The 13,373-nt window shown below is 40.5% G+C and overlaps 1 protein-coding gene across 1 annotated transcript in view; it reads left to right on the top strand.

The window, feature by feature from the left end:
• Positions 1-2,174: 2,174 nt before the first annotated feature.
• Positions 2,175-13,373, top strand: part of LOC148865401 (uncharacterized) — a 48,540-nt gene continuing 37,341 nt past the window's right edge. The window contains exon 1 of the mRNA XM_088975390.1: positions 2,175-2,628. Within this exon, the coding sequence (XP_088831516.1) occupies positions 2,509-2,628 (120 nt within the window). The 5' untranslated portion in view covers positions 2,175-2,508. The remainder of the gene's footprint in view (positions 2,629-13,373) is intronic.

Consider the following 13,373-nt stretch of genomic DNA (forward strand, 5'->3'; position numbering starts at 1 on the left):
CTAGAGTAATTAAGATTAATTTCGATCATCATCGAAAGGGCACCTCCTTGATTAATGCTGCTGAGGCCTGGGCAGCATGGGAAATACCATAACTTGGCGGCAAATTTTTGCAACCACCCAATTATCATCGAAGGGGACTCAAACCTTCACATTCATTGCCTCAAAGGTATGACCTCTCCTCCATGGAACCTTTGAAATATTATTTCGGACTGCTTGCAGTTGAAGGAAAAGCTGGATTACAGAGTCAGCTATGGGTATGTGTCTAAGGAGGTGAATCAAGTGGCCGATTGGATTGCAAGAATAGCTTTTGATTTTTCTCTTTTGAACATTGCAATCTTCCCAAATATCTTAGGGCTCATTTGGCACATCTTTTGGGAAGATCTTCTTATAGTTTTGACAGTCAAAAGATGCATTGATTTTTTGCATGAAGATCTGAGCAACCTGGAGCATGTTTGGCAGATATATGTCTTTTTATTTCTTTCTACGTGAGGATAAAATGTGAAAGATGTGAAAATCTTTATTTTGAGCTTCCCAAAATCAGTCCAAAATGGGATTTTTGCATTTTTAATGCACTTTGGCTTTTAGCGGTTAGATTTTCCATGAGCCAAATGGAAATAGATCAAAATTTGGTCTGCCTAAACAGCTGAAAAACTGCACAAAAGATGCCAAACGGGCCCTTAATTATATTTGTTTGAGTAATGTTTGTGTGGGCACCAATTGTTTTCTATAAAAAAAGGGGTTATATCAGATAAGGGCAACTTTTTGCCCTAAAAAGTAATATTTTTATAAAATAATTAAAATAAAGTAATTTTTTAGAAAAATATAAAAAAGGGTAATAATACTGTTCATCGTCTTCTTCTTGCTGCTCTCTCCAAAACCAACTAGGAAATCCAAGTTCCTCAGTCTTGAGAGTGAACTTTTACCGGAATAATCACCAGAATCATGCGAAATGAGCCATCCTCAATTCAACCTTTTTCCATTACACCCAGAAAATCTTTTACAAGAGAAAGACGCTCCTGATCAAGACAATGTGAATTATTTCTTCCACGACGACGGCGGAGGCGGAGCAACCTTGAATCTTCTCCTTGGCGGGTGTGCTGGGGATGGGAGTAGCGTGGTGTTGTCCTCTGATGAGGACTCCTTGTCCCCATCCTCCCTAACCTACACCTGTAGTCATGGGACACATAATAGTGATGAGGGAGTGAGTTCGCTTGCTCGCACGGCGTTGAGGCATCATCAGGGTAGGAATGCTAGCGGGGAGAGGTGGTGGAGATTAAGGACGAAGAAGTTAGTAGTTATGCCGCCGCTGCTGACCTACAACCATGGGCGTATCACCATTAGAATCAGCCGCTGCAAGGCCGCCTGTCGTTGAAGCTTGATTATTAACAGATCTTGAACGCTTGGTCTAACAAAGGTCCACTTTACATTGACGGAGAGTGTCCACAGACTGTTCCCGACGTCACTGACAACGTGAGATTTTCTATTACCTCCTGTTTCTCAAATTTACTTTTTTTTTATGCCGTTGTGCTCGTAAAAAATTTTTCGAATCTCAACACAGTCGGATTCGTCGTCTTCTTTAATTAGACATGAATAAATCCAACGTGTTGGATTCCCCACTGCAAATCTGTAGTTAGTAAAGTAGTAAAAGCTCCATATAAGCAGGACTCAGGAGTCAGGAGGAAATGCTATTGATTAGGTGTGTGGTAGTCTAATACCCATGACGTCCGGAGAAATTGCACTTTTAGCGTAGTTACAACAACCATGTAATCGGAATATGAATCAGCCGCTGTTCCATCAGCGACAGACATGAAAATTTTCTTTTTTGGTTACAACCAGAACTCTGCAACTAAAAGGAAATCCATCCATCCGGTCTTGCTCTCCTCTTGCAGAGGCGAATAGAGTCGTTCCATCCATCACTTATTCACTCATAGTCATGATCTCATGGATAATGTAATGGGTTTCTAGGAGATAAGGGCAACCTTTTGCCCTTATTTAGGGCAAAAATATCATTCCATCATCTTCCTCTTGACGAGGAAGACGATGAACAGTATTATTGTCCTTTTTTAATATTAAAAAAATTATCTTATTTTAATTATTTTATAAAAATATTACTTTTTATTGATATTCAGGGCAAAAAGTTGTCCTATATAACCCTTAACAAAAAATAGAGTATTGGGCCTAACCGTAGACTTAAAAATTTATGGGCCAGATTTAGAACCAAGCCGGGGCTTAGGTTTTATTTGGCCTGATACAAAACCTAAGCCCAAGACCAAAAATTTTCGGACCGTACTTCCTAGCCGAGCTATAAAATAAAGGGAGAATGACTGATCAGTTTGGGGTTATTTTCGACACAATTGACGCTCTCAAACTCAAACACCTGACCTGCTCACTGAGTGGCTTTATTTTCTTGATACCTTTGCACGGGCGAGTTTTACGATCCTCGTTCTTTTCCCATTCTCTTCCTTTTTCCCCAACTCATCGTGCTTCTCCCAAACTGCACTAGCAAAAATGAGGAACGCCGTCCTGAAGCATTTAGTGGAGGGTGCATTCAGCTCGTCATCGAGATCGAGATCCGTCGTTGCAGCTGCTACCAATTCATCTCTTCCATTCTCCCTTTTTTCGAGACGCGTGAGTTCTCACTTCTATTTTTCCTTAATTTTTGCTTCATTCCCTGATCCTAACGTTATCTTCTACTCTTGATTCTTATTTCATTTCTTCTATTCTGAAAATTTTTTCTTTAATTCAAGTTCTATCCGGAAACTGTCCGGTGATATCAGATTATTAGGTTTGGGATAATTGTTTGTTTTCTGTTAGTAAAGTTTCCGAATCTTCCATTTAAAATCAATTAAGGTTCTCAATATGTGATTTTGATTTTAAGGTATGAACTGCTTAGACATGTCAAATCCGTTGTTCTTGGGAAATCTGGGAGTTATCTCATCTTTATGTTCCAGTTGTTTAGCTAATCTAACTCAGCCAGGACAGAGGATGCTTCATTTGAATGTGACATATTATTGGTGCTGCAGACTTGGTTGAGTTGGAACCAAGTTTTACTGTTTTTTGTGTTGATTGACTGGATGCCCAGAAGTATACTCCAAGGAATTCCTAGAGCCTGAGGCGCGAGACACAAATTGAGAAGTGCAGCTGAAAGAAATGAGGTGTTACGTATGCAAACAAAATTAAAAGAAAAACTTAGCGTATAAAAATACAAATTTGAACTTTGACAGAAATGATATATTGTTAGTTCAATTGGTTAGAGCGTTGTGATATTAACACGAAAGTTGTAGTCTTGTAGGTTGAATGGGTTCTTTGGGCAAAAAAAGTGAAGAGTCAGTCTTTCATTAATTAGTTATTTTAAAGCATCAAGTGAAAGTTTCATAGCCAGGTACCATAACATTGTAGTTCTAATTCCTTTACTTTAATATGTACTAGAATGCAAACCAAGTAAAAATTGGTGGACATAATCAAAAGTGGAAAACTCAAAATGGATGCCATTTATTATCTATTGGAAAATTTGAAGGGAGAGATACATAAGATTTTTTGAAGGTAAGAAAGGCCTTCTGTGCATCTTTGCTTTGATGACACTAGTTACCTCAAGCAATGGAGCAATGATATTTTTCTATTCCCTGACTTCAATCGGAGGGATTTTGTATGTAAATGCAAGGCTCAAAATTTTGATATGATATGCCCCATGTCGGGCGTATCATATCATATTGGCAGGACTAAGATATGCCTATTTTTTTTTTCAGAAACTTTTTTGAAATGTTAAATAGCATTAAAATGGCCCCCCTCCCGTGAAAATATGAAAGTGAAAAAAATGAAAAAAAGGTTTTGATTCACCCGAAACACCCAGTATGCATGTTTATGTGTATTAGGTGTATTGATACTTTGAACCTTGTGTAAACGTCAATCCATTTTGGGTGTGGAGGGTGAACACCATAAATAATTTTTGGGCTTGTAGTCCTTTTTGTACACCTCTATACCTGTATATTAATCGACAAAGCCTGTTCTGAGTCTTCTGACTATATGGAGGTGGCTGCATGAATCCTTTTCTGCCATTTTGCTTTGTTTAGTACCACACTCATTGTTAAATTATGGGCTCTTCGACTACTTCAAACCATGTCCTGTTTGTCTTGACCCTAACTCTTCTAGATCCTTCAACTTGCAGTAGGTCATATCTTCTTCTTCTTCCTCTACTTCTTCTTCTTCTTCTTTGATAGAAAAATAAAAACTTAATTAAAATAAAAAGAGTATACAACAAAAGGTAACAAGAAATTTCCAAAAGAAGAACGCCACAGAAAACCAATACAAACACCCAGCAGACAACAAATTTCTAAAACATACCATCCTGCATCAAGCTATGAATCTCAAACAGCAAATGACCAAGTAACTCTTATCTGATTCAAAAAAACACTGTCCAATCTCCTTATCCTCCAGAGACTACTAAAAAGGCTCCTCATCAAAAAGTCATTCCTTTGATCTTCTACAACCATCTTCATTGGATACACTGAAAGAAGTTTTTTCTTTTTGAAGTATAGGATAACGTGAATCTCATTAATTAAAAGAGGAGAGAATAGAGATTGACAACACTTGGCATCCCAAGGTTGAAAGAAAAAACCGTCCTTCAATTGAGAGAAAACCTTGGTTAAATGAACCAAATGGAGATTGTTTGATCCGTTTTGTCTCTTTGACACAATAGTAGTTTTGTCTCTTCTCCTAGAATATTCATTGTCTTTGTCAATGCTATTTGCATTTAATTGTAAACCTGTAATGCCTGATTGACTCAATCTCATTCCAACTTCTAATCTGAAATCTACTTTCTTCTTCTTTACTTCCTCTTCCACCAAACAAGGTTGATGTTGTGACAACCTTTTTCCTTTTGCATTTTTACCCTCTTTAACCCTTACAAAAGATACATCCTCCTTTGTATCTCTGCATGCAGGGTCATAATTTGAAACAGAAGTTCCTTTTCTAATGCTTGAACCTATATCTTTTCCTCCGCCAACTATATGATCCACCTCACGAGACTCTTCTCTCTCTGCTTCAATCAGCCTTTCATCCGCCAGATTTTCACCACCTTCTTCTACTTCACTAGAAAGTCTGGTGTCCACCTCTTTCTCCCTTGCTTCCTCTTCCATTGACAAATCTTGAGTTTCAGATATTAATTCTTCTTCTTTTACAACACCCTTTTGAGCCACTTCTACCTCTGATTCTTTCTGCTACCACACTTCCACCGATTGGGCTAGAACTTCTTACCTTATCAGGCTCATGCAGCTTCATTTGTCTTCTCTTCCATTGCTCAGTGATTATTAATTTATAATAGAGGGATTCTCTTGCTCTTGCTACACTCCTACCATAGTACTATTATGTGAGAATCCTGAAGGCTTTGGTCTTCACTCTTCACCTTGTCTTTGTCTCAACTCCTCCTCCCTGCTCTCTTGATGATACAACTCATTCTTTGAATTTGGAAGTTCACTTGTGAACCCTCTTCTCTATAGACACTGCTTTTGCCTCCCCCTTATTTTGTATTTCTGATCTTATTATTGGTCTTACGTGTGCAATTAAGGTTGGTCATGGGAAGTTGAAGATGGAAGGCGGTTACAGAGGAGACTTTGTGAACGTGACTAAGTGGAGATGGGAGCTACAGATCGAAGCGAAAAGTTTCATCTTTGGAGACTATAGAAGCCAGGGTCAATGCTCGTTGAAGATTAGGGAGGAGAGAAGGGCTACAGTTTTCTTGGCCAGAGAAGCTATAAAATGGTTGTAGAGATTTGTAGATGGAGCAGTTTTTTCTTTAAGGAACCAAGGGTGTAAGAGTTCATTGTGTGTTTCAAATCGAAGGTATGGGGCAATGTTGTGATGAAAAAGGAAGGGTTGGTTTGTAATGGTCACAAAAGAATTCAAAGAAGGCCAAAAACAAATAATTTGGTTGTTGGAAGGGAAGGAGAGCAGTGGATGGAAGATGGTTATGGAGAGAATTCAACTCTACCTGGTTCATATCAGAAAAGGTTATGTGGAGAAGGAGATGAAGAAAGTCTTAGTAGAAGGTATGAGGCAATGTTGCGATGGAATAGGAAGGGTTGGTTTGTAATGGTCACAAAAGAATTCGAAGAAGGCAAAAAACAAATGATTTGTTTGTTGGAAGGGAAGGAGAGTGCTGGATAGAAGATGGTTATCATATTGGAAAAGGTTATGTGGAGAAGGAGATAGAGAAAGTCTTAGTAGAAGGCGGTGGATTTTAGGGAAGGGACAAGAACCAAGGCCCCATTAGAGATGAGTCTGGTTCCAGTGATGGAGACGAAACAGAAAAGGAGGCAGTGCTAGTTACTAGTTCACAGACAACAAAATGTTGATGGAGGTAGAGAAAGGGAACCGGGACAAAAGATATGTAATTACAGCAAAAGGAAAGGTGAAGGGTTGGTGGTCAGTACTAGACTAGGTGTTAAAAGAGCTCTAAATTAGAAACACAACAATGTTACTCCCCTTTTGCAAGAACAGAGCTGCTGTAGATATCAGAGGCAAAGAGGTAGAAATGTCAATGGTGAAAACAGGGGAAGGCCAGATGTTGTTTGAGAGATGGAACATGTCGTGCAATGAATTAAAGATAGATAATTTGAGCATAGTTGTGAAGGTGATGGGTTTGTCATTCAATTTCTAGAAGGAAGATATATTAGAAAATATTGTAGCAGTGTTGGGGGGAACCATAGATGATTATAGTTTTGAAGATATGTTTGCTATGAAGATTAAGATGCATCAGGTTAAACCAGAGTTGATCCCTTGCTCTTGTCATTTGTTGGTAGAAGGACGATGGGGGAAATTCTGGCTTGCGATGGGAGTCGAAGTGTTGCTTTGGTAGGGCTGTTGAAAGCTTGAAGATGATGATGAACTGGAGAATTGGTTCCCACGTGGTGGTAGGAGAATGAGGGAAGAGGAGGTGAGGAAAAAAAAAGTAGAATTGGAAGGGTACCCGGTTGGACCCAGGGTATGGACCACATGATCATTTGATGACCCAACCAGTGGTCAAATTCAAACCAGGTCTGGGCTGGGCAAGGAAAGGCCGATTCAGTTAAGTTAAAAATATCCGGTTCATGTGACTCATGAAACAATCACATGGGATGTAGGTGTAGTTTTTCGATTGGGGATGATACTTTGGGTCTATCGTCGTCCTCAATACAAGCCAACAGAACTTCTGAAGCCAAATCTGGTTTGAGAAACTCCATGCAATGGATTGCAAGGCAAAGAGAGGAAGAACAGGGCCACGGTAGATCACAGGAGGATTGCCCTAACCCAAGATACACCAGAACTAGTTTAGTGGAGAAAGAAATCGTGGATGGAGGTTGGGTTGATTACAATTTGCCAGATGAGGAAGGGTTTGAGTTTGATACAACTTCACTAATCGGTAGTGTGGGAACAAACAAAGGGATGAAAATAATCGAATGTGACTACCATATCAACGAGTTGTTTGTTGGCAAATTAAAGGAAGTGGGAACAACCCTTGTTCGAAGTGTAGCGCTAGTTGGAAGTAAGTCGAACGAGGTTGAGGACGGTTTGGATGTTGGGCAAGGAAACCTTAGGCATAACATTGAAGAACCATTCACAGATTAAAGTTATTTGTAGGGTGTTTGTAAGGAGGCTATCAAGGATTACCGGTGGTGTTACGAGAAGATGCCAGAAAGGGATAAGCCATAGAGCTCTGGAAGACAATCACAAGAAGATTCTTTATCAGGGAATAGGCCACAACAGAACCAACCTAGAAAAGACTGTTACCCCTCTTCTCTAGCCTAAGAAAAAGTAGTAGAGCATTACCCTATGTTACTTCTAGGTATGGTTATGAATTTGGTTTTGGGTACTGACTTGGGTCTTCTGTCTATAGCTTTTTCTCTACGTACCTAGCTTGCAAACGCGCCACTAGATATGGATGCTAAAAAGGATGAGTGGGGAAAAGAGGATAGATCCTTAGAAGAAGAGGAATTGTGGAGAAATATTCAGTGTTTTAAAAGTGCAAGGGCCAATTTGCGCTTGAGGCGAGGCACATGCCTTTTTGAAGAAAGGCGCAAAATTACAAAAAAAAAGCTAAACAATAAAAAAAGTAAGAAAATTCAAAAAATGCAAAAAATTCAAAAAATATTAAACATAATGTTAATAATAAGTATAAACTTAAATTTTAAAATAAATGTTTTGAAAAACCTATTATCTAAAATTAAAATACATAAACATAACATGTAAAGCGTATTCAAATTAAAATTTAAAAATAAAAGCAAACATATAAAGCATTTTCAAGCATGCAAAACCCACAATCTCTTCTTCCCTCAACTGCATTGCTTCAAGTGGCTACAGAGAGGTACATACTTGGGTACAGAAAGGGGTCTTTGTGTTGATACAGCAACAGGGATTTCCCTCCCCCGTATCTGGGAGACAGAGTGCTCTATTTTCTCAAAAAAGAAAGTGCCTACCTCTCCTTTGCCTTTGCTCTCTCCTCACTTCTCTACCTTAGGTAAATCCCTCAACTCTGTCAATTCAGTTTTGGATACTGATGAGCGCTCTGTATCTCTTGTACCAAATTCTCTTCCCAACCAAGAGTCGGAAGCCCTTGGTTTGAAAGCCACAATGAGTCTACAAGGGGGGGAAGTGGGTGAGGAAACTTGCAGAGAGACAATAATTTGGGAAATCTTAGAAAGCCTCTTGGGTGAAGTGGAAAGAAAGGACTTGCAAAGAGGGAGCCTGGAGGGGACAGACAGGGCTGTGGTTGGAGGTAATGTGAGAAGGAACAAGAAGCTTTCTAGGAGTGAGGAGAGTGCTTCTTTAGAAAAAGAGGAAACTTTTGGGGAAGAGTTAGTTGCAGAGTTTGTGAAAAAGTTGAGGTGCAAGCTGAAGAACCCGAATGATCTAAAAGCCTATATGCAAAATAAAGAGGACAGTAAGATGAAGTTTAGAAGGCTGAGTGAAGTGGAGAGATTAAAAAAAGATATTGAGGGGGACAAGAAGTTTGAAGTGAAAGGGATTAGAAGAAAATGGTCTAAATAGTTCTTGGAGGAGTTAGGGTTAAAGCTTATAGTTTTCAATGAGAATCCTAAGTTGGAATATGAGGGGGTTGGGCAGCATTAGGAAGAGAGCAACAATCAAAGAGGTAATTAAGAAGTTTAATCCGGATGTGGTTATGCTTCAAGAGTCCAAAAGAATGGATTTTGATTGCAGCTGGGCAAGGAGTGTGTGGAGTTCTAGAGGTATTAAGCGGGTGGCTGCAACTTCGTGGGGTTCCTCGGGAGGGATTGTGACCCTGTGGAAAGAAGAGATACTCTTAGGTGTGGAGGAGCTAATTGGAGATCACTCTGTCTCCTTGAAGTTCAAACAGGTGGCCGATGGGTATGAATGGGTACTAACAAATGTGTATGGCCCCAATGACTATAGGCAAAGGGAGAAATTATGGGAAGAATTGAGTGACATTAGAGGCCTTTGGGATGGACCCTGGTGTGTGGGAGGAAACCAACAACCCCAGACAGAGAGTGACAACAAGTATGAGGAAGTTCAGCCAATTTGTGGACTCTTTTAATCTCAAAGAACTTCCTTTCGTAAATAATAACTTCACTTGGTCCAACCTTCAATCTCGGTCAATTTGCTCTAAGTTGGACAGATTTTTGTTCTCAACAGATTGGGAGGAACATTGGGGCAATATTACTTCTAGTGCTCTCCCTAGACTTACTTCAGACCACTGGCCAATAGTTTTGGTCAAGGAGGAATTAAGAGGAGTAGGGCCTACCCCTTTCAAGTTTGAAAATATGTGGTTGTCTCATCCGGGTTTCACTGAGAAAATCAGAGAGTGGTGGGAGCAAGCTAATCCGGTAATTGATTGGGAGGGAATGAGGTTCTACAAGAAACTCCAATACCTAAAATCTCAATTAAAGGAGCGGAGTAGGCTGGAGTTTGGAAGATTAGAAGAGAGAAAGCAAGTTCTGGTGGAGCAAATCGAGGATTTGGACTTGAAGGAAGAGAGAGGCCCCTTTGGAGAGGAAGAAAGGAAGTTGAGATGGTTTTAAGGAGGCAAATGGAGGACATCCTGATCAAGGAGGAAATCAGTTGGAGGCAAAAATCTAGGTGTAAGTGGCTAAAGGAGGGAGACAGAAACACAAGGTTTTTCCATTCAATGACAAATGGAAGGAGAAAGAAGAATTACATCTCTAACTTGGAAGTTGATGGATCGGTATTGTCTCACCCGGCTGAAATCGCAGAGGCCCTAGTAAACCACTTCAAATCTATTTTTAGAAGGCCTATGAATGAGAGAGTATGGTTGGAGGGTTTGGATTGGCTGAATCTAAGTGCAAAGAAGAGAGAGTGGCTAGAAAAAAGGTTCGATATGGAGGAGGTAAAGGAAGAAGTATTCTCTATGGATAAGACAAAAGCTTCGGGTCTAGATGGGTTCATAATGGCCTTTTACCAGGATTGCTAGGATATTTTAGAGAATGATCTTGCTTCGGTTTTTGAGGAGTTCCACAGGAGGGGTGTAATAAACCTAGGCTTGAACTCAACTTTCATTGCCTTAGTCCCAAAGAAGAAAGATGCTTCTCAACCAAAAGATTTTAGACCTATTAGTCTGGTGACTAGCTTGTACAAAATCATTGCAAAGGTGCTATCTCTCAGGATAAAGAAGGTGCTCCCCTCTATTATTGCACCCAACCAAAGTGCTTTTTTGAAGGGAAGATAGATCACCGATCAGATCCTCATTGCAAATGAGAGCTTTGAGAGCTTTATAAAGTCAAAGAAGAAGGGAGTGGTTTGCAAATTGGATTTGGAGAAGGCTTTTGACTTGGTTGATTGGTCTTTCTTGATGGAGGTGTTGAGGAGTTTTGGTTTTGGTGGCAGGTGGTGCAAGTGGATCTGGGGCTGTGTTAGGACCTGCCATTATTCTATCTTGGTGAACGGGACTGTGGTTGACTTCTTTCCGGCGTTGAGAGGTCTAAGACGAGGAGATCCTCTTTCCCCTTTTCTTTTCACCCTTATTGTTGACGTGTTTGGGCGATTAATCCATAGAGCAAACTCGAGGAATCTGATAAGAGGGTGGAGAGTAGGAAGGGAGGAGGTTCCCTTGACTCTTCTACAATTTGCAGATGATACTATCCTTTTCTGTGAAGGAGGGAACCTCAGTTGGATCCAGAATCTAAAGTTGACAATACAACTTTTTGAGCAGATATCTAACCTAAAGGTAAACTTTGACAAGAGTTGTGTGGCGGGAGTGAATGTGAACGAAAGAGATCTAAGGGAATCTGCAGACGAGCTAGGTTGTGCTATTACGGTTTGGTCCCTGACTTATTTGGGCCTTCCTTTAGGAGATAATCCTAAGAGTGTTAGCTTTTGGGCTCTGGTAGTGGAGAGGTTTGAGAAGAGGCTAGCGGCCTGGAAGAGGAGCTATCTTTCTTTAGGTGGAAGAGTCTCTCTCATTAGATCTACCCTAGCCAACCTTCCTGTTTTCAAATCTTTTGGAAAAATTAATAAGGAACTTTCTCTGGGAGCTTGGAGAGGAGAAGAGAGATCATAGGGTGAGTTGGGAGGTGGTCTCTAGGTGTAAAACACAAGGAGGTCCTGGGATTGGTAATTTCAAGAAAAGGAACATGGCTCTTCTAGGGAAGTGGTTGTGGAGGTTCTCTTTGGAAAGGGATAAATTGTGGACTAAGATTGTGGCTAGCATTCATGGGCTGGAAGACAATGGCTGGGATCCTGGAATCTTGGCAAGGGCTTCAGCTGCTTCTCCTTGGAAATCCATCCACAATCTGCTTCCAGTTTTCTCCCTTTGGATCAGGTATGGTCTAAACTCTGGTAACCGAATAAATTTCTGGGAACATCTTTGGGTCGGGGATTCTCCTCTGAAAGACAAGTTTCCTTCCTTGTATGCTCTTTCAGACTTGAAAAATGAACCCATTTCTTCCTTCTTAGTCCCTTCAGTTTTCACTTCGGGCTTTGGTTGGAACCTTGGCCTGCGTAGGGCAATTAGGGATATGGACTTGGATAGCCTAGTAGCTCTGCTAGCCTCCGTTGAGGGTGTCTTCCTAAACCCTGCAAAGGAAGACGCCAGATTTTGGACCCTTTCTAGCTCTGGTACCTTTTCTTGTGCTTTTTTCTTTGAAACCTTAACTCAGCCTCCTACCCCCCTGGGGTTGTCATTTCCAGTTAAGGAAATTTGGAGCAGACCTATTCCTCCTCGGGTGGGGTTTTTTTTGTTGGGAAATTTTCCTGGAAAGAATCAACACTTTAGACTTACTCCAAAGAAAGAGACCCAACTATTGTCTACTTCCTAATAGATGTGCTCTTTGTAAAGCTGATGGGGAATCTGGCTACCATCTCATGGTCTCTTGTAAGGTTGCTAAATCTGTTTGGGAGTGGGTTTTCTCCCGTTTTGGGCGTTCTTGGTATCCTCCGGAGACTGTCCAAGGTTTGTTTTCTCCTTCTTTTTTCAGTTGGCCTAAGAAGCGAGGGAAGACTATGTGGAGGTGTATTAGGGCAGCGGTTTGCTGGTCTTTGTGGGAAGAAAGAAAATCACGCATATTTTCTGACAAGGAAAAAACTTTGGAAGATTTGTTAGATCGAATCCTCATAAGAGCGGTCCACTGGCTAAAATCTTTGGAGTTGTTTTCAGATTGTCCTATGGATGACTTACTAAGAAACTAAAAAGAGATTGCTTTCACTGCTAGATGCAAGAGGACTCTTTGTCCGTCCTGGTCCCCTCCCCCCTCGGGCTTTATAAAGCTGAATTTTGATGGCAGCAGTGTAAGGAATCCAGGGCCCTTTGGGATTGGAGGAAGGGATTGTTACTGCTTTATTCTCTTGCCCTATTGGAGAAGGTGACCCTCTTAGGGCTGAGATCCTTGCAGCGCTTGAAGGAATTCGAAGAGCAAAAGATCTAAATATTAGCCGTTTGATTCTGGAAGGTGACTCGAAGGTAGTGGTTAATTGGTTGAAGACAGAGGACAGTGGTTTGTGGAACTTTAACAATGAGAAAAAACAATTCTTATGGCTGGGTAGGGACATTGAGATTCAGTACAGTTGGGTGAAGAGGAGTGCCAACTCATTTGTGGATGGGTTGGCCAAGCAAGGAGTGAATAGGGAGGCTGTTTTTTGGGCTAGTTTTTAATTTTCTTTGCATTCCCTGTGTTTTCTGTTTTTGGGGAGCTAAGTTATTTTATCTCCTTTTGTATTCTTTTCCCTCTATTCTCTTAATTTAATGAAGTTGATGTTATCGATAAAAAAAGTGGCTAATGTGATGTAAAATATATTGCATTCTTGTGTCTATGAGTCGCTTTTGTACCACACCCTTCGAGGCAAGCTCGAACAAGTCCATGTTAGGGTCTTTAATTCTCATTTCTCACAAAAAATAATGATTTTATAAC

This window comes from Nelumbo lutea, chromosome 3, assembly GCF_056320005.1.
Source record: "Nelumbo lutea isolate HS-2025 chromosome 3, American lotus-T2T, whole genome shotgun sequence".
Taxonomy (NCBI): Eukaryota; Viridiplantae; Streptophyta; class Magnoliopsida; order Proteales; family Nelumbonaceae; genus Nelumbo; species Nelumbo lutea.